The sequence below is a fragment of the Hylobates moloch genome, unplaced genomic scaffold (genome assembly GCF_009828535.3).
Source record: "Hylobates moloch isolate HMO894 unplaced genomic scaffold, HMol_V3 SCAFFOLD_14, whole genome shotgun sequence".
Lineage (NCBI taxonomy): Eukaryota > Metazoa > Chordata > Mammalia > Primates > Hylobatidae > Hylobates > Hylobates moloch.
This window is the reverse complement of record NW_026652289.1, coordinates 62,374,915-62,401,439: the sequence shown is the minus strand read 5'-3', so window position 1 is coordinate 62,401,439 and position 26,525 is coordinate 62,374,915. Positions and strand designations below refer to the sequence as shown.

Genomic DNA, 26,525 nt, shown 5'->3' with positions numbered 1-26,525 from the left:
TTTTTAAAGGGAATCTTGCTCTGTAGCCCTGGCTGGTGTGCAGTGGTGTGATCATAGCTCACTGCAGCCTCAAACTCCTGGGCTCAAGTGATCCTCCAGCCTCAGCCTCCTCAGTAGCTTGGACGACAGCCGCACACAACCATGCCCAGCTAATAGAGACGGGGATCTCACTATGTTGCCCAGGCTGGTCTCGAACTCCTGGGCTCAAGTGATCCTCTTGCCTGGGCCTCCCCAAATTGGGATTACAGGCATGAGCCACCGCTCCTGGCCCGAAAGAGTGTTTTTAAGGCTTTAAAAAAATATTGCCAACATGGTGAAAACTCGTCTCTACAAAAATACAAAAAGTATCCGGGCATGACGGCGGGTGCCTATAATCCCAGCTACTCGGGAGACCGAGGCAGGAGAATCGCTTGAACCTGGGAGGCGGAGGTTGTAGTGAGCCGAGATCGCGCCACTACACTCCAGCCTGGGCGACTGAGGGAGACACCGTCTTAAAAAAAAAAAAGTTCCCAAGTCTAAAAAAAAAATCAATCTGCTCTCAAAAACTGTTGCAACAATTTACAATCTCATCAGCACTGAGTATCCATTTCCTTGCACCCTTCTCAGTAGTATTACCATTAAACAAACAAAATATATATGCGACAGTTTGTTGGGCTCAAAGGAGTCTCTCGACAAGTTTCCTATTCCCCACGCTGCCTCTCCTCTGGACACAGGAAGGGGTCCTTTTCCTTATTTATTTTGTTATTTCATTTCCGTCAACACGACTCGGCTTGGGCACAGGGGGATCGGGGGCAGGCCGGTTACCGCAGAGGTGGAGGCCGCGCAGCACCTGGCCTGGAAGAGCTCACCACACAGCGACACAGACTTTTTCTCAGCTGGGTCCACCTGCTTGCCTCGGGGCGACAGAGGGCGCCGTGGAGTCCGCGACGGACCCCGCCCCCAGGGCAGTGCGCCGCGCTCCCGTGACGTATTTCCGCGTCATCTGCCGCCGAGGCTTGCCCCCATTGGTTGTCTGCGAGGCAATAGGGGCGGAGCCGAGTGGGAGTGTGGACAGCGCCGCATCCCGGGTAGGGGGAGAGGCTTCCCCTTCCCCGCCCCTCCCCCGGTCTCCAGTCCCTCCCAGGACCGCTTCACGGAGCGGCTAGGAGCACGGCGGCGGCGGCACTTTCCGCGGCAGGAGCTGGAGCTGGGCTCTGGTGCGCGCGCGGCTGTGCCGCCCGAGCCAGAGGGAGTGGTTGGTTGAGAGAGAGAGGAAGGGAATCCCGGGCTGCCGAACCGCACGTTCAGCCCGCTCCGCTCCTGCAGGGCAGCCCTTCGGCTCTCTGCGCGCGAAGCCGAGTCCCGGGCGGGTGGGGCGGGGGTCCACTGAGACCGCTACCGGCCCCTCGGTGCTGACGGGACCGCGCGGGGCGCACCCGCTGAAGGCAGCCCCGGGGCCCGCGGCCCGGACTTGGTCCTGCGCAGCGGACGCGGGGCAGCGCAGCGGGAGGAAGCGAGAGGTGCTGCCCTCCCCCCGGAGTTGGAAGCGCGTTACCCGGGTCCAAAATGCCCAAGAAGAAGCCGACGCCCATCCAGCTGAACCCGGCCCCCGACGGCTCTGCAGTTAACGGGACCAGCTCTGCGGAGTAAGTATGGGGCGGGCGGTGAACCTCGGGGCCCGGCTGGGGAGGCCCGAGCCGGGGAGCAGGAGCGCGCGCCAGGCTCCGCTCTGGTTTGTCACGTACGTCTGGGGCTGGCAGGGGGCGAGAAACTCCCGGCCGCCGAGGTATCGGAGACTAAGCACTGATTGTGCTCCTGACTCAGACCAGTTAGCGGATCCCGCGGGTCTCGATTCCCGTCTGTACCCCCTTTCCCGACCGTTTTAGTGGTTCCTGGCCACTGTACTCCCAAGAAAATAAAAGCTAGCACGTCTCCCCTGCCTCCCCCCCAGTTCTGTTCTAAATGTGATCATCTGGGAGTCTGGCCTGTAACGCGGAGAGGAGGCTAATGTTTTGGAAAGAATTAAGATCGCATCTGTGCTTTTGAGACCAGCTCAGGGTATTAAGTGTGGAGCATCATCCTCACCTTCATGCTTGACACCTGTGGGGCCTGAGTGCCTTGTTGCAGGCCAACTGCCTGGCCAGCGGGGGCGTGCTGGAAGTCCGTGTGGACTTAGTGGCTTTTCCTTGCTGACTTTGGAGGTTCCCGGTACTTGGCCTTCCTGGGAAATTGCTCAAGAAAGCGGCTTTCTTCTTCATCCTACTCTTCATTCATTCATTGAACAAACCATTTTCTCACTAATGATTTCCTAGCTTTCCGTGCTTCACCAGGAGCCCCTAAACTCCTGACCTGAGGCGTGAACACCATGACCTAGAAACCACATGCTAGGTGCTCCATCTCTGCAGCTTCCAGCGTTGCTCACAAACGAGCACTTTATTTCGTTAAATAATCATGAGGCTGTTTCCTGGGGGTTTCTGAGCTCCCACAACTCTCTCGGGTTCTAGGTAAGGGACAAGACTATGTGAGAGAAAGCTGCTTAGCTAGCTAGAGAAATAGCCAGAAAAGATTAGGTTGTTATTATTATGTTTTTCGCCTTTTTTTGGTTGTTGTTTGCCCAACCTTCAGTAAAGATTAGGTTCTTAATCTTTTACCTGCACACTGCAGACTTTAGGAAGCTAATTGATGAAATCAGAGTAGGCTTGGACCTTCTGCTCTTCGGTGATTTCTGTAACCTCCCTTCCTTTCTCTAGATTTTTGGAAAATTTTATTTTTTAAACTTTTATACAGATGGGGTCTTGCTATATTGCTTAGGCTGGTCTTGAACTCTTGGACTCTAGCGATCCTCCCAAAGTGCTGGGATTATAGACATGAGCCACTATGCCCAGCCAACTTTCTCTAGATTTTAATAACCCGGGGACCTGTTGGCTTGATGACTTGTTCCATTCCTGTAATGATCACAAGGTCCATGGTGGACCTGTGGTGTGTGTTCAGCTGTGTTCTTCAGACCTGCTCCCAACAGACTCTCTTCTTTAGTCCCCTCTCAATCCTCTGGGGTCTATTTTGCATAATACTGACTTGTATAGGTAGTTGGATTGCATTATTGCATTGCAAACATTTGTTGTTGTTGTTGTTGTTTTTTTTTGAGTCGGAGTTTCATTCTTGTTGCCCAGGCTGGAGTGCAGTGGTGCGATCTTGGCTAACTGCAGCCTCCGCCTCCTGGGTTCAAGCGATTCTCCTGCCTCAGCCTCCCGAGTAGCTGGGATTACAGGCATGCGCCAGCATGCCTGGCTAATTTTGTATTTTTAGGAGAGATGGGTTTTCTCCAAGTTGTTCAGGCTGGTGGCAAACTCCCGACCTCAGGTGATCCACCTGCCTTGGCCTCCGAAAATGCTGGGATTACAGGCATGAGCCACCGTGCCCAGCCCATTTGTTCAGTTTTAGTGTACAGTGTTTCACCCTCTTAAAATAGACTGAAAGTCATGACTGTTGTTAGGACAGGTTTTGACCACAGTGGATTCTGGCTCAGTGTTGTGGCCTGATGATCCTTTCCTATTTGATTTGGAAGTGGATACTGAGTAGAAGTATCTGTTATCATTCTGTTGTAATCGTGACACCACAACTGTATTCTCTCAAGGAGGAGAGATTTCATTAAAACAGTAAAAGCAGGATGAGAAGAAACTACCCCAGATTTGGTGGCAGAAAAATTTGGATGGGACTGGGAGAATCTAAACAGTGGTTAAAAGGTAAGGGCTCTGGAGTCAGGCTAAGTTTGAAGACTAGCTCTGTTGTGGTTTTTTTTGTTTGTTTGTTTTTTTTTTTTTTTTTTTGACAGAGTCTCGCTCTGTTGCCCAGGCCAGAGTGCAGTGGTGCGATCTCGGCTCACCGCAACCTCCACCTCCCGGCTTCAAGAGATTCTCCTGCCTCAGCCTCCTGCCTAGCTGAGACTACAGGCACGTGCCACCATGCCCGGCTAATTTTTGTATTTTAATAGAGACAGGGTTTTACCATGTTGGTTGGTCAGGCTGGTCTCAAACTCCTGACCTCGTGATCCTCCCACCTCAGCCTCCTAAAGTGCTGGGTTTACAGCCCGGCCTCTGTTGTGGTTTTGTGACCTGGTTCAAGTCTTTTAGTCTAAGGCTTAGGTTTAGTTTTTTTCATCTGCAAAAATGGGGCTAATGATAGAACCTACTTAGCATAGTTGTGAAGATTAAATGATGTAGTACATAGTAAAATTCCAAAGCTGTTGGCTGCTGGTGCCTTTGTTACTGCCTAAGTGTTGGACCGAAGGAAACTGGAAGGTGATTTTCATTCATGGTGGTGGATTATGTGTTAAGGTGCCTTTGCTTCTGGACAATCAACTCTCCCTAGTTTGGTTTTTTGTACCATCTGCATCTACCTCTATGACTCATTGCTGTGTTATAATAGGAGGCATCTTTGTGTAGGCAGCCCAAGACAAACAGGGACTGTTTCCCTGTGTTTCGTAGCACTATTGGGAGGGAAAGCTGTACACATCCTCATCTTTCATTTCTGAGAGTGTTCCTCAAGCAAAATATTCCCTATCTTGGGCTACCAGCAGAAAGAATTCTGTTGCTTTCATGATTTCTGTGATTAGACCAGGGCACAATTTTGAACGTTATCAGACGACATGAACTAAAGAGGAAGAAAATCCATTTTGACAGTAAAGAACTCTTGGTACCAAATTGGCAAGGTTGCTTTTCCCTTGGCACCTGTGCTTACCTGTAACATAGCCCTTACCCAGTTCAGAGATGGAGTTGGGTAATACGGGACCTGAAGTTGATGCAAGTTGTAGGGGTCCTCAAAGAAAAATCATGCAAAAATAGCTTTCTTTTGCATATTTTGCAGAAACATGAGCATATTACTAGGGTCGTAAGTGTTTTTTTTTTTTTTTGAGACAGAGTCTCGCTCTGTCGCCCAGGCTGGAGTGCAGTGGCGCAATCTCGGCTCACTGCAAGCTCCGCCTCCCAGGTTCACGCCATTCTCCTGCCTCAGCCTGTCCGAGTAGCTGGAACTACAGGCGCCCGCCACCACGCCTGGCTAATTTTTTGTATTTTTAGTAGAGACGGGGTTTCACCGTGGTCTTGATCTCCTGACCTCGTGATCTGCCCGCCTCGGCCTCCCAAAGTGCTGGGATTACAAGTGTGAGCCACAGCGCCCGGCCTGGTCGTTAAGTGTTAGAATAAGATAATATTATTCCTCTGTTTAAAATGTTCTTCTGGTTCTATTGCAGTTACACAAAATCCAAACTCCTTATATTGGACTATGAGACTGAGTGATCTGCCTGTTGTCCCCACCACCCCCTCCCACCAATCTCTTTAACCACATTTCCTGCCACTCCTTTCTTCCACCACACTAGTCCTCTTTCACTTCCTCTATGGGATGGTCTATACGCACTGCAGGCCTCTATACATGCTGTTCCCTTTGCCTGGAATGAATCACCTCTCCTTCCCTAGGTAGGCAGGAAGCAGTCTTCACCTATTTGCCTAAATGTCACTTCCTCTGAGATGCTTATAAACATCTCGGAGGAATGTGGTCCCTCTTTGTCATGTCACCTGAGCTGCTGCTTTTTTTTTTTTTTTTTTGATACGGGGGTCTTGCTATGTTCCCCAGGCTGGTTCTTGAACTCCTGGACTCCAGTGATTCTCCCACCTCAGCCTCTTGAGTAGTTGGGACTACAGGTGGGTACCACTGTGCCTGGCGCTCACCTGAGCTTTTAATAAGACTTAATCATTATAATTTTTTTTGGGGTGTTCTTAATTTTTGTCTCTCCTGTACACTATAAACTTTAAGCACAGCACTGCCTTTTTTTTTTTGAGACGGAGTCTCGCTCTGTCGCCCAGGCTGGAGTGCAGTGGCACGATCTCGGCTCACTGCAAGCCCCGCCTCCCAGGTTCACGCCATGCTCCTGCCTCAGCCTCCCAAGTAGCTGGGACTACAGGCGCCCACCACCATGTCCAGCTAATTTTTTGCATTTTTAGTAGAGATGGGGTTTCACCATGTTAGCCAGGATGGTCTCGATCTCCTGACCTCGTGATCCACCGGCCTCGGCCTCCCAGAGTGCTGGGATTACAGGCGTGAGCCACTGCGCCAGGCCTGCACTGCCTTTTTTTGACTCACCACTCTGTAAGTACACCCAAAATAGTTCTGGCACATAATAGGTCCATAGATGTTTGTTGAATCAATGAGTGAATGAAATTTCTAATATTTGCACAATGGGTTTAATAAAACTTTTTATGTCTTTTCCTTTTCCCCTTTATGCTCATTCCTTTTTTCCCCATTTCCTTTTGTTTTAGTCACCCACTCAGCCATTCTAAGGTATTTATATGGTTTTATAATTCAACCTGTTAGTTTGGTTATGTGTATGCCCTTGGGAAGTAGAAGGATGGTTTTGTACGTATCTGCTTAGGATTCTAAAATGTTATTTTGCTGGAAATCTGCATTTCATAGACAGGATAGAATAGGTTATGTTGAGGTAACAACCACAAAATCTCAGTAATTTAACACACTTTCAGGTCAGTAGGAGGCTCTGTAGATTGGAGTCCTTTAGGGATCCAGGCTGATTGAGGCATCGTCTCTGAAGTATACCTACATGAGGAGGGAATCTTGTGAAGAGCCACATTCGGCTCCTAAAGTTTTGCCCAGAAGTGAGCCTTGTCATTTTTGCTGCCATTTCTTTGGTCAGAGCAAATCATGTGGCCATGTTGACCTTCAAGGAGGGCAGTGACCTTCGTGGAAGGGGGAGAACCAGGAGTATTTGTGTGTTTTTTTTTTTGTTTTTGTTTTTTGAAAGGGTTTCGCTCCCACTGCCCAGGCTGGAGTATAATGGCGCATGCCACCACGCCCTGCAAAGTTTTGATTGTTTTGTAGAGGTGGAGTTTTACCATGTTGCTCAGGCTGGTCTTGAACTCTTGGGCTCAAGCAATCTGCCCACCTCATCCTCCCAAAGTGCTGAAATTATAGGTATGAGCCACTGTGCTGGTGAACCAGGAGTATTTGAACAGAAGCAATGATCATCCCTAAATTTTATATCAGTTTCTTCTTTGTTCTATTTTTTTTGTCTTTTTTTTTGAGATGGGGTTTTGCTCTTGTTGCCCAGGCTGGAGTGCAATGGCATGATCTCGGCTCGCCGCAACCTCCGCCCCCCAGGTTCAAGCTATTCTCCTGTCTCAGCCTCCTGAGTAGCTGGGATTACAGGCATTCACCACCGCGCCTGGCTAATTTTGTATTTTTAGTAGAGACAGGGTTTCACCATGTTGGTCAGGCTGGTCTCGAACTCCTGACCTCAGATGATCCGCCTGCCTCAGCCTCCCAAAGTGTTGGGATTACAGGCGTGAGCCACCACGCCTGGCCTTAGTTTCTTTTTTTAACCAATTTTGTTTTGAGCTCTATTCATGATGCTATACAATATATGTCTAGTTCATTATTTCTCTTGGTTGTAGAGCATTCGTGTCCACCTGCCACATTTTACTTATTTATTTCTCTAGAATTAGACATCTTTGTTGTTTCCCAACCCCTTGCTGCCTCAAACAGTCATGACCATGCCCATCCTTGCACATCCTTGTCTCCTTTGGATGTTGTGAGAGAGTTTCCTGTGGAATATACTCAGAAGTGGAATTGCTGGGTCTTAGAGTACATTGTCTCTCCTTCCAGGATAAGGCATATTATCTCTCTCTCTTTTTTTTTTTTTTTTTGAGACTGAGTCTCACTCTGTTGCCCAAGCTGGAGTGCAGTGTTGCAATCCTGGCTCACTGCAACCCCTCCCCACAAGGTTCAAGCGATTCTCCTGCCTTAGCCTCCCGAGTAGCTGGGATTACAGGTGCCTGCCACCACGCCCAGCTAATTTTTGTATTTTTAGTAGAGACAGGGTTTCACTATATTGGTCAGGCTGGTCTCCAAGTCCTGACCTTGTGATCTGCCCTCCTTGGCCTCCCAAAGTGCTGGGATTACAGGCGTGAACCACCGCACTGGCTATTAATCTCTTTCTTTAAAACAATACTGTTAATCCAGTTGCAGTAGTGAGGCAGGGTACCTCTCAAGATCTCACTTTTTCTTTGACCTTGGGCAAGTCCTTTCTATTTTCTGACTCCTGGTTTCCTTATCTGTAAAGTGGAGGTGATAATTGTTTACAGAATCTTTACCATGGTGGCCTAAGAGGCCCTACCTGATCAGGTCCTTAGTTTTCTTCCAGTGTCCTCTTCACTCATGCACTCTAGCCACACTGTCCTTTGTGCTGTTGGGTTGTAGGTTGGGCACATTCTTATCTTAGAATCTTTGCATTTGTCATTCCTGCTGCCTGGAAAGCTTATCTCTCAAATACCGTATGACTTGCTTCCTCACTTCCTTCACCCCTCTGTTGAAATGTCTCTTCACACAGACCATCTTTGATCACTCTAATACAGAACTCCCTGTCATTTTCTACCCTTTGATTTTGCCTTATTTTTCTTTGTAGCGCTGATCACTAACTGATGTTGCATTGTCTATAAGTATTTATCTTCTGCCACCCCAAGTGTAAGCTTCATGATGGTTGGGGCTTTGCCTTGTTCATTGCTCAGTGTGTAGAACAGATTCTGGCACATAGAAAATACTCAGTAGATATCTGTTGATTAAATGATTGACTAGATCCTACCTCAGAGGAATACTTTGAAGATGTATAAAATTTCTTTGAAGGCTATAAGGTGGTGAATAACCTTAGGAGGGTTCACTGCTTGGCCTTAGTAGTGTTCATGATTTTGGATTTTGGATTGTTTCTATGTAACCCTGAAACACTCAGACTTAGTGCATTCAGGGTGTAGTTCATAGCATCAGCAGTTCTGCCAGGTTTGTAAGGAACACACATCTGTTAGAGTGTGAAGGCCCTGGAGGAAGAAAGGTTGAGACAGGTTGATGTGCTTCTCTTATGGCTCTTTCTGAGATGTGTACCATGATAACTAGGAACTTTTTTTTTTTTTTTTTTAAGAGACAGGATCTTGCTCAGACACTCAGGCTGGAGTGCATTGGTGCTCACTATAACCTTGAACTCCTGGGCTCAGGGAATCCTTCTGCTTCAGCCTCCTAAGTAGCTAGGACTACCGGTATGTACCACTATGCCTGGCTAATTTTAAAATTTAGAGATAGGGTCTTGCTATATTGCCCAGGCTGGGCTCAAACTCCTTGCCTTATGCAATCCTTCCCTCCTTGGCCTCCCAAAAGTGCTGGGTTTACAGGCATGAGCCACCATGTCTGGCCTGTTAAGTAGGAGCTTTTGAAGTGGTTTCACACTGATTTTGTAGTTTTGAACTTGGATGCTTCTATTGGGTAGTTGACGCAGTAACTAGTACTGGTGCTATCTTTCAGAACAGTTTCATGTGAAAAAGGCCCGCTTAAGCCTGTGTCTTTGGGAAGAACATCTCTGCTGCTGTTACAGCAGATACAGTAATAGCAAAGAAATTCTTAAAGATGATTTAGCCCATGGCAAGGAAATATATTGTTTGAATATAAACACTCACAGAATTCCAGTTTCACCTATTTATGCACCTTTCAAAGAAAGGAAGAAGATACTGTGGTGGAGTACAGTAGTCCTCCCTTATCTGAGTGGCATACGTTCCAAGACCCCTAGTGGATGCCTGAAACCACAGATATCAATAGTACCAAACCCTGCATATACTGTGTTTTTTCCTATGCAGTATATGCCTATGATAAAGTTTAATTTATAAATTAGGCATAGTAAGAGATTAACAATAATAACTAATAAAAAAGAATTATAACAATATATTGTAATGAAAGTTACATGAATGTGGTTACTGTACTTACTGTGGGTAACTGGAATTGTCAAAGCAAAACTACATTTAAGTGGGGACTCCTGTAGCTGTTGGCCTTGCCTTGCCTATCTAGCTTGATTTTCCTCTGTTTTTCGGTTCACCTGCTGTGGTCCACTTACCACTTTCTTTACTCTCCTCACTGTGCCACCAGCATACTGTTTCTTATCTTCCTGCATCTGTCTGGTCTTGCTGACATGATTTTTTTTTTTTGTCTGGAATGCCCTCCTCCACTTTCTTGCATGCTTTTTTTTTTTTTTTTTTTTGAGATAGAGTCTCACTCTGTCGCCCAGGCTGGAGTGTGCAGTCATATGATCTTGGCTCACTGCAACCTCTGCACCCTGGGCTCAAGTGAGTCTCGTGCCTCAGCCTCCCGAGTAGCTGGGATTACAGGTGCACACCACCACGCCGGGCTAATTTTTGTATTTTTAGTAGGGACGGCGTCTTACCATGTTGCCCAGCCTGGTCTCGAATCCCTGACCTCAGGTGATCCACCGCCTCGGCCTCCCAAACTGCTGGGATTACAGGCGCCTGGCCCTCTTGCATGTCTTTATTTTTGTTTTATACTTGCCACTACACTTTAGCTTCTGTGAAAACAGGGACTGTGACTGTCTTGTGTACTGATATTTCTCCACCGTCCGCTGTCGTGCCTAAAATAAAATAAATGGTACCCATCTTTTTTGTTTTGTTTTGTTTTTGGAGGTGAGTCTCACTCTGTCGCCAGGCTGGAGTGCAGTGGCGTGATCTCTCCTCAGTGCAACCTCTGCCTCCCGGATTCAAGCAATTCTCCTGCCTCAGCCTCCCAAGTAGCTGGGCTATAGGTATGCGCCACCACATCTGGCTAATTTTTGTATTTTTAGTACAAAATTTAAAAATGATGGCCTCGATGTCGTGATCTGCCCGCCTCGGCCTCCCAAAGTGCTGGGATTACAGGTGTGAGTCACTGTGCCCAGCCCTTTTGTTTTTTTGAGATGGAGTTTCACTCTTGTCATCCAGGCTGGAGTGCAGTGGCATGATCTTGGCTCACTGCCACCTCCGCCTCCCGCATTTTCCTGCCTCGGCCTCCCAAGTAGCTATGATTACAGGCGCACACCACCATGCCCGGCTAATTTTTGTATTTTTAGTAGAGACAGGATTTCACCATGTTGGCCAGGCTGGTCTCGAACTCCTGACCTCAGGTGATATGCCTGCCTCAGCCCCCTAAAGTGCTGGGATTACAGGCGTGAGACACTGTATCTGCCCCGAATGGTACCCATCTTTCAAGATCTTACATAAAGCTCATCTCCCATGTGTGTAGTCTTTTCTGAGCAACTCCATGCCATGCTCAGTTATATCACTCCCCCACTTAGTTATAATAGTTCTTTTTTTTTTTTTGAGACGGAGTTTCGCTCTTGTTGCCCAAGCTGGAGTACAATGGCGTGATCTTGGCTCACTGCAACCTCTGCCTCCTGGGTTCAAGTGATTCTCCTGCCTCAGCCTCCCAAGTAGCTATGATTATAGGCGCACACCACCACTCCCAGCTAATTTTTGTATTTTTAGTACAGACAGGGTTTTACCATGTTGGCCAGGCTGGTCTCAAACTCCTGACCTCAGATGATCTGCCCACCTCGGCCTCCCAAAGTGCTGGGATTACGGGCATGAGCTATCATGCCTGGCCTGTAATACTTCTTTTTTTTTTTTTTTTTTTGAGACAGAGTCTTGCTCTGTCGCCCAGGCTGGAGTGCAGTGGCACAATCTCGGCTCACTGCAAGCTCCGCCTCCTGGGTTCACGCTGTTCTCCTGCCTCAGCTTCCCGAGTAGCTGGGACTACAGGCACCTGCCACCACGCCCGGCTAATTTTTTGTATTTTTAGTAGAGACAGGGTTTCACCGTGTAGCCAGGATGGTCTCAATCTCCTGACCTCGTGATCCGCCCGCCTTGACCTCCCAAAGTGCTGGGATTACAGGCGTGAGCCACCGCGCCCGGCCTGTAACACTTAATGGTGTGACCTTGGTCATATCACTTAACCTCACTGAGCCTGGTTTTCCTCATTAGTAGAGTAAGGTTGATAATAAGAAACCCATGAGGGAAGTAGGGTGGGAGAGCATCATCCAAAATAACATACACGGAAGCACTTTATGGGGAGGCAAGAGTGGGAAAAGAAAAAAGCACTTTATGATCACTGGAATGCTATACAAATGGGATGTGTCAATGATGCCAGCTTTTGATTTCTTCCTTCTTAGAAGGCTGAATGGTTCCTTTTGTTCTTAATAGCAAATTGTAAATGTTGATAAATCATGTTGATTTAGATATTTCATATGCTGCTTGTCCTTCAAATCTAGTCCAAACCTACATCTAATCAAGCCTTGAGACCTAACTTCCTGTTTATAGCAAATACGGGGATAGAGGAATGAGTTAATGACACCAAGAGGAAACAATCAGACAAACCTAGGATGTGGAACATTCATCTAAGACAACTGACTTAGTCTCTTAAAAAGTCAGTATAGGCCAGTTGCGGTGGCTCACGCCTGTAATCCCAGCACTTCGGGAGGCCGAGGCGTGCAGATCATGAGCTCAGGAGTTCGAGACCAGCCTGGCCAACATGGTGAAACCCCATCTCTACTAAAAATACAAAAATTAGCCAGGTGTGGTGGCACACGCCTGTAGTCCTAGCTACTCGGGAGGCTGAGGTGAGAGAATTGCTTAAATCCAGGAGGTGGAGGTTGCAGTGAGCCAAGAGCATGCCATTGCGCTCCAGCCTGGGTGACAGAGTGAGATTCCATCTAAAAAAAAGTCAGTATAAGAGTGGGCATGGTGGCACACACCTGTAATCCCAGCACTTGGGGAGACCTGCCAAATCAGGAGGATTGCTTGAGCCCAAGGGCTAGAGACCAGCCTGGGCAACATGGTGAGACCTTGTCTGTACAAAAATACAAAAATTAGCCAGATGTGGTACGTGCGTGCGTGTAGTCCCAGCTATTTGGGAGGCTGAGGCGGGAGGATTGCTTGAGCCCAGGTGGCGAGATTGCAGTGAGCGGTAATCGTGCCACTGCACTCTAGCCTGGGTGAGAGAGTGGGACCCTGACTCCAAAGAAAAGGTGATATCAAGGGAAAAAAGGGAGAGTGGTGCTGTTCTAGGATAGGAGACTAAGGAAACATACAGATCAAATGTACTGCATGGGTTGGGCATGGTGGCTCACGCCTGTAATCTCAGTCCTTTGGGAGGCTGGGGCAGGAGGATCACTTGAGCTTGGGAGGTCCAAGCTGCAGTTAGCTATGATTGTATCACTGCACACCAGCCTGAGTGACAGAGTGAGACCCTGTCTCAAAAACAAAACAGAAAAACAAGTGTACTGCATGAATCCCAATTGTGTACCAGATAAAAAAATAGTTATAAAATGCATTGTTGAGACAGTTGGGGAAATGGGAGTAGAGTATTGCTAATTTTTTTTTTATTTTATTTTTGAGACAGTCTCACTCTGTCATCCACGCTGGAGTGCAGTGGTGCGATCTCGGCTCACTGCAACCTCCATCTCCCGGGTTCAAGCAATTCTTGTGCCTCAGCCTCCAAGTGGCTGGGATTACAGGCACGTGCTACCATGCCCAGCTAGAATTTTTATATTTTTAGTAGAGACGGTGTTTCACCATGTCGGCCAGGCTGGTCTCAAGCTCCTGACCTCAAACGATCCGCCTGCCTCGGCCTCCCAAAGTGCTGAGATTACAGGCGTAAGCCACTGTGCCTGGCTGTATTGCTAATTTTTTAAATGTAATGATGGTACAGATATTATGTAGGAGAATTCATATTCATACATAATGCACAAAACTTACTCTGAGGTTCAGGAAAAAAACTCAACACACAAACAGTGGATAAAGCAAATGGAACGGAATGTTCACAGTTTTGTTTAGTTAGTTCGAGTTTCACTTTTATTATTTCAATTTTTCTGTATGTTTGAAAAAAATTTATAATATATTTAAAAAGTACCCCCAAAGCAAAACTCATTCCAAGTCTTATGTCCTTTAATGTCAACTAATATTCACTCTTTCCCATCCCTAGATTCCTTTGTGCTGCTTGTCTACATTTTATGATACACATCACATTAAATGCAATCTCTCCTCTCCCCCTGACCTTTTTTTGTTGCGATAGGATCTCACTTGCTGTGTTACCCAGGCTGCAGCGCAGTGGTGTGATAACGGCTCACTGCAGCCTCACCTTCTAGACTCAAGTGATCCCTCCCCAGAGCCTCTGGTTCCCAGTACCTGGGACTATAGGCACGTGCCAATACGCCCAGCTATTTTTTTTTTTCCCACTCTCACCCAGGCTGGAGTGCAGTGGCACGATCTCATGTCACTGCAACCTCCACCTCCCGGGTTCAAGTGATCCTCCTGCCTCAGCCTCCTGAGTAGCTGGGACTACAGGCATGTGCCATCATGCCCGGGTAATTTTTGTATTTTTAGTAGAGACGGGGTTTCACCTTGTTGGCCAGGCTGGCCTCCAACTCTTGACCTCGTGATCCGCCTGCCTCAGTCTCCCAAAGTGCTGGGATTACAGGTGTGAGCCACCATGCCTGGCTATCGCCCAGCTGTTTTTGTATTTAATTTTAGATTCAGGGGGTATATGTGCAGGTTTGAGCATGATGCTGAGGTTTTGTCTTCTTGCATAAGTACTTTATTATATTACCATATAATTTTTATTCACTAAATCTACTTTATGAATCTTTTTCTTATTAGGAAACATACTTTTTTAAACCCCTAGGTGTACAGCATTGCTGATTCGATATATCATTATTGGTAGATTTGAGAACATCAAAATATGTTTAAACAAACAAACTAGCAAAAAAAACCCTTTTCTGCTAGCTTTTCTTTTCTTTTTTTTTAAAGACAGGTTCTCACTATGTTGCCCCAGGCTGGTCTCAAACTCCTTGGCTCAAGCGATTCACCTGCCTCAACCTCCCAAAGTGCTGGGATTACAGGTGTAAGCCACTGTGCCCAGCCACTTTTTCTTTTTTTCTTAACTCCCTCTTTGGAACTTTTTGCTAGCATTTCTCTATGTGGATATTCCACTACATCCCCCTGAAGTATGAGTCAAGCAGTGGTGAATCTTTCTGACACATTGAGAAAGCAAATCCAGAGAACACAGAGACTAGGGACAAAATGAGGCAAACCTGAGAAGAAAGCTTAGGGTTCCAGTTTTGTTTCTGTTGTTCACTTCCAGAAACTGCCAATTTTGAAAAATCGTCCTGGTCTCTTACTGCAACTTGATTGTGTTTTTATTTCATGTCCTGTGCCCTTGTTGCTCAGAATCCCAAGAGAGCTGTTTAGAGGCTCACCTACCTGTTTGCTAAGTTTTCGTCTTCTCCTCCCAAGATGAATAGTGTTTTGTTTTGAAATAGCAGGTGTTTTCTGAATCCTATGAAGGGCCAAAAGCTAAAAGTGCTTATCCTGACTCTGATTTCGCTGTGTAACTCCCAGGGGCATCCTGCTCTGATGTCAGGAGGGGAGTCAGGTTAAGAAGAGGTTACCTGGAGGTTGAAGAGAAAATGGACAAGGTAGAAAGACCTTGAGCACCACCCCTCCCCGCCCCCCCGCTTTGAATAGTTGCCTGCTTAAAGACAATGCTTTAAAATTTTTGAATGTATGAATACCTTCTAAAGAAAAAACCTATAGACATTATATTCTCCGGTTTAACTTTGTTTATTCCATTATATACGTTTTTGGATAGTTGAGATCAGTTGATTTTTTTCCTGATTTTTACACATGGACATAATCCTCATCCTTGTCATTTTTATTGGCTGAAGAGTAGAGTTTGGTAGGATCTGGCTAAGCAAATGACACTTTGTTGATTATTAGGTGGCTTCCAGATTTTTATTATTTAATGACAGGCTTGTGAATGTTTTTGAGTCCACTTATTTTGTTTTGCTTTTAGATGAATTCATCCACCAAATCAGAGGCAATGGACCATGCTACCGCTGTTGTTACATATTAACAGAATATGCTCCAAAAAAAGATTGAACCAATTTACAATGTATATTTCAACTGTTTCCTCAAGCCTCAGGACTTTTTTTTTTTCAGTTAGTGGTTTTTGATAGTTTAATAGGCAGTTTAAGGGCTCCTTTAAAGGTCAACTTGCTTCCATTTAATTGTTATATTTTTGAATTGCATCAATTCAGTTTAAACTCATGTTTATTGAATGCTTACTGAATGTAAATCACTATTCTGGGAGCTGCAGGTAGGTGACTCAAGATGAGTAACATTATCTCAGCCTTCAAGGATCTTAAAATCTAATATGAGAGTGTAGGGGGAGATTTTAGGAGCACAAGAAGGAGGAAACAATGGCTGCAGAGTAAGAAAAGTGCCACAGAAAAGCTACAAAGCAAGCACTGTTGGAGCTTGGCCTGAGGAGGGAGTGTGCGCATCCAGGAGGGGAGATGAAGAGAGCCTTCATGGAGGAGATGACATTTGAACTGGGTCTTGAAGGTTGGCTAGGATTCCACCGGAATGGGGGGGCGTGGCAGGAAGAGAGCGCGGGATGAGCAACTTCACACAAGTGGGAAAGCCTGGGATGTGTAGAGAAGCTAGCAAGTAGTTGAGTGTGACGGGTGCATCGGTTCGGGTCGAAGGAAATGAAGCTGGAGAGGTAGGCTGAGGTGGTTTTGTGGTTCCAGGCTGAACATTTTGAAAAGTCACATGCAAATTTTTCTTCCTTTCTGATCATTTTAAAGTATTTCTGAGTAGTTTTTATATGCTTTGTATTTTGAAGTTTTATAAATGATGTGGTTACTACATTGTTCCATTGTGTGTAATGTATTAAGAAAATTTCATTTTTAAATATTCAAAAGCGTGTTTTTTGACTGGGCATTATGTATAGCATACTTTTCATTAGCAGTTTAACATCTATCATCTCTCCACAACTAGCAGGAATATGTGGCTTCATTTTCTTCTAGCCTTTTTTTTCCCCTTTTGTGATTAACTCTTTTTCCCATGTGGAATTAATATGCTCGGTATGAGGCGTATGTCTAAGTTAATTTTTCTCCACAGTGAAGTCTAGTATCTTACTGGAGTTTACTAAACATGATGCATTTATCTATCCGTTGTATTTTCAGGTTTACCTTGGTCTTTATGATATTTTTATCTACTAAAACTTTTAACCCACTCTTACGTAGTTTTGAGAGTCATATATATTTTTTAATTTGGTAGGGTTAAGGAAAACAACAATTTTCATGGGGTATCTTTCCATTTATTCATGTGTTCCTCTTTCTCATTTTAGGGTATTATAGTTTCTTCTTAATAATTCTCTTGCGTCCTGAGTTAATATTTCAAATATGTAACATTTTGATGCTGTTGTTATCGAACATTTTTAAGTTTGTATTTTCCATTTCAACTATAGTTTGTTTTGTATGAACTGGTTATATCCAGCAGCTTTGTTAAATCCACTTACTCTATCTAGTAACGTTTTTTAATTGAATATATATGCATTTGTAGATTTACTAGTGTCATCTGCAAAACTTTTTCTTTTCAATGTGATAGATATTTTATAGCTGTCTCATCTTGGATTGCTCTCAGTAGCAGTTCTTGTGTCTCGGGAACACTACTAAGTGTAACGAGGTTTCTCAAGGACCTTTTGGGCCAGGGACTTTTCTGTTCTTTCCAAGGAGTTGTGAAAAAAGGAAGCAGCTGCCCAGATTTATAGAAGCAGAGCTTATTAGGGCTGGATGGGACCTAACAGGTTCTCTAGACCTGGGCCTTCATTTGAGAGATGAGGAAACCAGACCTAGAGAGGTGTGAATTTGCCAGAGTTCACACTACTGTAGTGGATGGAGGTGGTTGAGCTTTTACTCTTATTTTTTTATGGTACATTTTACATACAGTACATGTTTTCATTTGGGAAAGTTAATTGGTTTGACAGTTTTCCAAGTTTACCCAACATTAAATTTTGGTAACTATGCAATATCCTTAAAAAAATTATTTTCAAGTAATTATCTGAAGCTCTGGAAAAGGTTACCCCTCTATATCCTCACTCTCCTAGGTGGTTGAGTGAAAAGAGAATAAAGAAAAGTTGTGGGGTTGGGGCTGGGACAAGGAGGAAAGGGTATTTTAGTCCTTGATCCTTAGTAGGAGGGCCTATTTTTAAGCTTCATAATGTCAGTTTTAAAAGCAGTGGTTTTCAAAATAACCGCAGACGAAAGTCCCCTTGAAATGGATGCCTTTCTGGAATTGACCTATTTTGAGTTTAGCTGTTACCAGAAGGGTTCAGAATCTCGAATGCTCTTAAATGCATTTACTTTTCAGGCAAAGTGGAAATTGAGTGCATAATCCACATGGGTTCCAGATTCAGGTTAAATTTAGAAATTTGGGGAGTTGTGGAGAGAAGACATGAAATTAGTCAATCATTGTTGTTTTACAGGTTTGTGTGAATCCAGGTTAATTATGTTTCCTTCTTTATTGAATTATAATTTGTATATCCAGGTTAGTTTTACAAAGTGTTGCAATCTCTAAATATAATGTGTTATATTTAGAGATTTAGAGACCCTCAGCCCATTTGAGAGTCGACTCAGAGTCAGAATTATTTGCCCCCTTTGCTGCTTTCATACTGCCCTTTAGTAAACAGTCTTCAAGAATGTTCTTATGTCCGGGAGGGGAGGCCTCAGAAGTTAGCAAGAATTCTAAGCTCACTGTAAACCTTTTGTTTAATGGTTTACTCAAATCAAGATAGAAATTCTACCAAAATGCCAGCCTGTATTTCAGCTCCTCTTTCTTGGAGTCTTTAGGATGATGGGAAAACAGGCAGAAGAGAGCGGTAACATTCCAGTAATTATTAATAATAGAAAATGTATCCTGCTAATCAGGCACTCATTTGTGTCCACTGATAAAACTTGGTCATTGGAGCCAAGGAAAGGTACCGTTCACTAAAGGGAAGACCAGGTACCGTTCACTAAAGGGAAGACCAGCAGATAGTCAGGCATGGTGGCGTGTGCCTGTACTCCCAGCCATTCCGGGGCTGAGGCAGGAGAATCACTTGAACCAGGGAGGTGGTGGTTGCAGTGAGCGGAGATCACGCCACTGCACTCCAGCCTGGGTAACAGAGTGAATGAGACTCTGTCTCAGAAAAAAACAAAAAAACAGTGGAATATTGGGCTAAGTTCTTAACACATTATATTTAGAGATTGCAACACTTTAATATTTACTGGAATACTCCTTCTATAAAACGGTCTTTTTTGCCTTGTTTTATTTTGGTAACTAAGTGAATGCTGGGTTAGCCATAAAGGTAGCTTGCTGCATTTCTGTTTCTTGTGTTCTAAATCACTGAATAATTAAAAAAAAAAAAAAAAAGTAGTTCTAAAACATTTCCAATTAAAAAGGAAGGCGTAACATTTATTAGGGGAAGTCGAGAGGTAGTGAGGAAAGTACCAGAAACCACCAACAGGTGTTTTGGTTACGTTAAACAAAGAATCAGCTTGATAGGCAATCCCTGGGAAGAGTTTGTAAATTCCTGAAGGAGGGTGAGAGCCGGAGGGGACACAGTGAGCGGAAATGGTGAGCGGAAATCAGTGGTTCCTGAGGCACAGAGGACTTGGGTTACCGGAGGCTTGCCCTCAGCTAAGGACCTGGGAACAATTCCTGAGCAAGTTGCTTTCTTGACAGACAAGGATGCATCTGTAGGACCACTGCTGTTAATCTGTGGGGCAATAAGAATTGATCCTACTGCAGAAAAGAGAGTAGGGTAAGTCAGAAGACATGGAACTTGTATCCCTAGAGGACATCACAACTGGAAAAATAGCTACCATTTATGAAGGCCTACCTGGTCTCTTTGCGTTCATTATCTTGAATTTGCACTAAAATTCTGCAAGAAAGATCATAGTATTCTATTTTACAAATAAGGAAAAGTAAGCTCAGGGAAGTTAAGTAATTTCATAAGGTTGCACAACTAGTAGGTGGTAGAGCTGAGTTTAGACCGAGGTCTGTCCTACTCTGATAGGCATGCTTTTTCCACACGGCCCTCTCAAGACTGTGTAAAATGCCAGAGGTCTTTCTGGAGCTTCACTTCCCAAAACTGCTAAATTTAAATTAATTAAAATTAAAGTTGAAAAATCAGTTCCTAGGTTGCACTGCCCACATTTCAAGGGCTCAGTGGCCATGTGTGGCTAGTGGCTACTATATTGGACCAGCATGGGTTAGAATGCTTTCATCATTGCAGAAAGTTCTATTAGTGCTGGTCTAGAGGTCATTCAGTTTTGCCCCTTTATTTAATTTTTCCCCCTTTTATTCCACAAAGGAGAAAATGAGGGACAAAGAAAGGAAGTAACGTTCAGCATCAGACATCTAATTAATCCAGTTTTTTAGACTGGTTGCCTGTTAGATTTTCCCATGCCCCACATTCTTCCCTTAAAAAAATGAACAGAATGGAAATGTGAGAAATGGAGTGACTCCGCTACTCTCCCAGCTTTGCCTGTCCTTTAAACTAGATTCTTTCTCCCAAAGAATCCTGCATTTTACCAAGTTCAAAGGGCATGTCCAGATTAGTTTCCCCAAAGGAAATGAAATATATTTATTGGAAAGGAATTCCATTAATGTATGAAATAGCACTTGGATTCCCTCTGGTTCTTTCTCTGACTTCCTACCAAGCGCTTTGTGATTGAACTTGCAGCTGCTAACCATTTGTCTTCCAAAGGAGACCAACTTCAAACAGTTCAAATGACAGAGGGATGTATACTTTGAATGCAAGCAGCTGCCTGTTATTTGCTATTGATTCAAATGGCATTTATATTAGGGTCAAATAGATTTAGATTATGGCCAAAATTACAACAATAGATTTCTAACTTGTATGTTAAGACTAAGATGTATTAACAGTCATTGAACTGATGTTTAGTGTTTAACTCATACATACCAGGCACTGGGTTGCAAGATGAACTAAAAGGACTTTTGCTGAAATGGAAAAAGATGTCGTGTTATGGAAAAAGACGTCGTGTTATGGACAAGTCGAATGCATTTTAAATTCCTGTCTGAATTATATTGCTGGTATTTGCCATCCATGTAACTTCCTGTTTAGCCTTGAAATTCAGTAAAAGCCTCAGTGTGGATCATACTTCATAGCTCTGAAGTAAAGTGAGGAGTCATGTGCAAATGTCCTTTTAGTAGATGCTATTAAAAGGCATTTAAATTATACACTCCAGTGTCTAAATGACAGTCTGAAGTGTATGTGTGTTTGGAGGATGGGCAAGTGGGAGCAAAAGGAGGCATTGTGCTGGGGCGATTGATATTTTTAGGAAGCCTAAATGTAATGTTTGATTTCAGTATAACTAACAGACTCATGGTTTAGAAAAGTTGTCTATCAAAAACTGAGAAATTGAGGTTTTGGTTTCTTCTTAAATGTTCAAGTCATGTGCATGAGTATATTCAAGAGAGATTAAAAATGGAGAGAAATTGGAATGGTGGCAAGGTATCCAGGAAAGTACCTGTCTTCTCTGAGAGTCTGAGGGCAGGAGCAGAAAGGACTTTAAAGATGGTGGCAACAGGCCGGGTGCGGTGGCTCACACCTGTAATCCCAGCACTTTGGGAGGCTGAGGCGGGTGGATCACCTGAGGTCCGCAGTTTGAGACCAGCCTGACCAACATAGAGAAACCCCATCTCTGCTAAAAATACAAAAAATTAGCTGGGCATAGTGGTGCATGCCTGTAATGCCAGCTACTTGGGAGGCTGAGGCAGGAGAATTGATTGTGCCATTGCAGTCCAGCCTGGGCAACAAGAGCGAAACTCCGTCTCAAAACAAAACAAAACAAAAAAAAGATTGTGGCAACAGCTGGAAGGGGTCCCCAGGAGCTCTGACACCGAGTTTTCTAATGCCCAACATCACGGGATTGGGGAGCAGAGCATCCAGAGGGCTCCGTGTATTGTTTTGTAGTATAGGGTCTAACTTCTAGAAAGTTGGGAATAGGCTTCTGAGAGTTTTGGAGTCAACAGGCCCAAATGCAGGATGATCAAAAGAAGATGGCTATTCCTGTCAGAGTGGTGCTGGTTTTGGGGGCCAGCAGTGCAGTGAAAAGCCCAATTTCCCAATCCTATTTTGAATATTTCTGCCCCCACAAGCGTTTCATTTGACTCCAGAGACTGACCACTCTTCCAGAGGGTCTAAAAGTCTTCAGGCTTCAGAATTTTTAGGCCATAGTGCTTTGGAATAACAGTCCCTTGTGTAGAAGAGTGTGAGATCTGAGCTCTTTTCCTGATCAACCTGTGAAGTCACTGCATGACCAACTCTGTGCCTCAGGTTTTTCTCTGCGAAGTGGAAGCGATGGTAATGGCTTCCTACCTTTCAGGGTTTGTATATGAGCTCCACATAGTTTCATGGGTTACCACTCAGCATTTCAAGCAAGTAGATAGTAAGAAGATTACATTTTATTGTTGAAAGGAATCTTGGATGTCTTCTGTTGTAATCTTACCTTGAATCCAGGGCTACAAAGAAGGGTTAAGGCTAGATATGGCTCATGCCCGTATTTCCAGCTACTTAGAAGGCTGAGGTGGGAGGATTACTTGAGCCCAGAAGGTTGAGGCTGCAGCGAGCTGTGGTAGTGCCACTACACCCCAGCCTGGGCAACAGAGCAAGACTTCATCTCTTAAAAACTAAACAAAAGAAAAGAAAAACCGAAGAAAGGTAAGAGAAGTGGGCTATGTCACACCGTATGTTCTATTTGGAATTTTGTGACTTTTGAGTAACATAACCTAAAGGCTGTGTGGCACAGTGGAAAGGCTTTGTAGCCAGCAGACTTTGAGTTTGAATTCTGACCCTGCCTTACTATGTCTGTGGTCTTGTGTAAGTGCTTTTACATCCTTGCGTCTGTTCCCACATCTGTAAAATGGGCATAACAACATTTATCCAACAGAAAGGATTCATAGACACTCTGTGTGTAAACTGCTTTTTGTGATTAACAAGACTAATGGTAACAGCCAAGATTAGATCCCCAGTGCAGGTTGCCTTACTTTCTATCAGGTGAGAAGGAGAGAAAATTCTTAGCTCCCAAAGAACTTCCAGTGACAGGGCTCTTCAGCTGCTCTTTATCCAACAGACTTAGAATAGAGACAACACTGGGCATACTTGCAATTTTTTAGGATGTGCAGGAAGCAAAAGAATTATTTTCAGTGAAACAGGAGTCTGCAAAAGGTGCCTTAGGAAACAACTGCCACACAGTACATCCCAATATAGACTCCTCCCAGCTTCTCTAGGGCAGCCATCTGCCTGACAGGTCCCACCCAGATAAGCCCAGCTTTCTTCTCCCAAGAGTTTAAGGAAGATTTCCTGATGTATGTGTGCGTGTGTGTGTGGGTGGTATGGGGTTGTGTTGGGGGGGGGTCAAGAGGGGTGTTAATTTGGGATGGGTAGTCACTGGCTTTTGGTGGCATAACCGGAAGGTAACACTCCCTGTGGCTGAATCCTGATCCCTGTGGGGATCAGCGCATGGTTCATCCAGACATCTTCCTCAGTGGGTCCTGGCCTCTGCTCATACTACGTCTTCTACCGGGGATTCCCTTCTCCACTTCCAATACACCTATGTTGAAATCTTCATCTTACGTCAAAGCTCAACTTGGAGGTCATGTAAATCCATCACAGATCTCTCCTCCACCCCATCTGGGCAGCGATCATCTGCTCTACCCTCTGGAGCACTCTGTACATATTCCATCACACTTCAGTTACTTATGTAATTGTCTAGTCAGCAGAAGATACTCCTCTCCAAAGGGCAAGGCTCTGCTAACCCCTGTGAAGCCTGGCTTTGAGTTTATGAGGGGTATTTCTTTTCAGTTTATAATTTCTTGGCACAGGAGGGTCACAGTGTTGGTGGTAACCGTAGCATCTGTCCTAGGAGGCTCTGTATGCTCATTGTTTATACATCCATTTATTTCTTCACTCAGCCACATGAGGCATGTGGGATGTATGTTATCTCTGCTTGATACTGATTCTGGTTAAAGGACTTGTGCCTGCCATACAGGCAGCTAAGAGTGCCTGTAGTTCTTTGTATTGCCTTTTCAGCCAACAGTCCCGTCCCAGTCCAAAGGAGGAAACATTTGGGGAGCATATACTGGTGATGACATCTTCCCTATTCTGTGGCGTTCTCTTAGCCTTATGCCTGGCACAGAGGAAGGCTCTGGGAATGTTTGGGCCGGATGGATCTGGGAGCCTCTTTTGCATGCCAAGCTGCATACTTATCCCTAGCAAATGCTAGTCTCCTTGATGGATATGTGACATGGGTGGCTGAATTTACATGGCACCTGGTGGCTTCTCACACTCCTCCGCCACGCCTCTGGGGACTAGGATAGGACAGATGGCCACAGACAGGATTCTCAGCTCTGCAAATCACATTCGGGAAAAAGTTAAGTTTGTGCAATAACACAATTTTGGTAACATGGTTTCATGCTGCTGGTAAATTCTATAACACTCTCTGGATAAATCACACTTCGGCAGAACTCGCTTGGGAACAGAGTTTAATTTCACTGTAGGTGGCTGTGATTCCCACCCACCAGTCTTCCCACCCCCACTAATATATCTAGGCTGATAAGGTGAATGCTGTGCTAAGCAGGCTATTTCTGGGCCCAGGATAGAATTACGTTATGGTTTTTAAAAATTTTTTTCTGTATATTTTTCAATTCACAGACCCTTAGAAGAATTACATTATGTTAATCATCCGTTTCCCCACCAGCACCTTTAATTCCTTCTCCCCAGAGTATAACCACTTGTCCTTAAAATGACAGAGGTGGAAAAGATCTTGATAGTTCAACCTCCTGTATGTATATATGAAGAGGTTGAGGCCCAGAGAGACTGGGCAGCCTACTCAGTTGTCAGATGGCTGGTGAAGACCTGCATCCGGATCCGTCGACTTCTCTCCTGTGCAGGGCCGTTGTTTTTTGCCCTGCCCTACTGCTTAACCTTGTCTTCTGTCTTACAACTAGGGGAGAGTCTATGGCATGTTCAGTTTGAAATGAATAAAAGTGAATACTTGTTCATTGTTAAAGGACCCCAACACAGAACTAATTTCCTGTTAACCCTTGTATTTTCTCTTGACATATCTTTGGTGAGGACCATTAAAGGCTTGACAGATTTCTGTACAGTGACATGCAGTCCTAGGGGTTAACTCTGTGTGGGTTTGAGTGATAGGATTTAACTTTTAGGAGAAAGGGGAAAAAAGAAGATTGATAAGTGTGTTTGGAGAGAGAGAAAAAATAGTTAATTTTTCTCTTAACAGTTAATCTGAAATGATAACACAACTGTGCCTTTCGGCTCCAAAATCACCATATTTTGATATATAATCCAAAGGCAGGTATCCAGACTGCTGAAGATTATTAAAATGTAACAGTAGGTCCAAGTCTAGAACTTGAAAAAATTTCTCATTTGTCAAAGAAGTTCCAGTATTCTACATTCTCTTGCTAATGAATTTGGGGAGCCTTGGAAGCTGAGCAACTGGTGTGCCATCGACAGGTTTGCGGTCCTCTCTAGTCTGGGGTAGGTCTTAGGTGGGAACTTTTGGGAGGGACACACATACAGTCCAGTGAAACCGTACATGAACTACTCAGGAGACAGATCACTTGGCAGGGATGTGGTGATCTTTGTACATATCTGTTCTGCTTTACCAGCTACATCGTAAGCTTCTGCAGATGGAGAATTCAGCCTTGATGTCCCATCTCTCGCCCAGGCCTGCCATGTACTAGTTGATAGTAAAAGTAGAATGAATGAAAGCCAGTGTTAGTTTACAGAGCTTCTGTGGGACAGAAACTTTGTTCAGTTGAGTTTCCATCAATACCAAATGCAATGTTATGTGCATTGAGTTTCTTTTTTTTTTTTTTCAAAATAAATATTTATTTACCTTCTATAAGGCTGAGAAAAATTCTAGACAGTAAATATTTTCTTTTTTTTAATTAATTTTATTTTGCACACAAAACAAACATTTTCTAAAAATACATACAAACAAAAAGATGCATATCAAACATATTAGGAAGGTTGCACATGGGAAGTCGGGGAATAGAAATGGGGGGTGCGAATTAAAATAAATGAGAGAGGGACTTTATATGGATCAGTGATAATAGCTCAATCCTCCACTCGACAAAGAAGAAGGAGAAGGAAGAGGAAGAAAAAGAAAGTGGGACAAAGGATCAGAAAGGGAGGAAAATAGAAAAAACTTAGAGTATGACTCCAGGGTAGACCCGTTCCGTTGTCACTGAGTTGGTTGGTTGGTCTGTCTGTCGCATTTTTCATATGTTTCGCCATGTTGGCCAGGCTGGTCCCGAACTCCCAGCCTGAAGTGATCAACCCGCCCCGGCCCCCCAGAGTGCCGGGACCACAGGCGTGAGCCACCACGTCCAGCCCCCACATTGCCCCTGGCCTCCGTGGTAGACCTCCCAGACGGGGTGGTCGGGCAGAGGCACTCCCCACATCCCAGATGAGGCGGTCGGGCAGAGGCGTTCCCCACTTCCCAGACGGGGCGGCCAGGCAGAGGCGCTCCTCACTTCCCAGACGGGGCGGCCGGGCAGAGGCGCTTCCCACCTCCTCTCGGACGGGGCGGCTGGGCAGAGGCGCTTCTCACTTCTTCCCAGACGGGGCGGCCGGGCAGAGGCGCTCCTCACTTCCCAGACGGGGCGGCCGGGCAGAGGCGCTCCCCACCTCCTCCCGGACGGGGCGGCCGGGCAGAGGCGCTCCTCACTTCTTCCCGGACGGGGCGGCCGGGCAGAGGCGCTCCTCACTTCCCAGACGACGGGTGGCCGGGCAGAGGCGCTCCTCAC

General features: G+C 45.1%; 1 protein-coding gene and 1 long non-coding RNA gene across 2 annotated transcripts in view; one reads left to right on the top strand and one right to left on the bottom strand.

The window, feature by feature from the left end:
* Positions 1-1,039: 1,039 nt before the first annotated feature.
* MAP2K1 (mitogen-activated protein kinase kinase 1) overlaps positions 1,040-26,525 on the top strand; it is a 110,281-nt gene continuing 84,795 nt past the window's right edge. The window contains exon 1 of the mRNA XM_032175632.2: positions 1,040-1,625. Within this exon, the coding sequence (XP_032031523.1) occupies positions 1,546-1,625 (80 nt within the window). The 5' untranslated portion in view covers positions 1,040-1,545. The remainder of the gene's footprint in view (positions 1,626-26,525) is intronic.
* LOC131381257 (uncharacterized) lies at positions 25,987-26,519 on the bottom strand. The gene is made up of 2 exons (XR_009209880.1): positions 26,370-26,519; positions 25,987-26,289 (listed from the first exon to the last, which is right to left on the bottom strand). It is a non-coding gene; the product is annotated as an uncharacterized LOC131381257 (long non-coding RNA).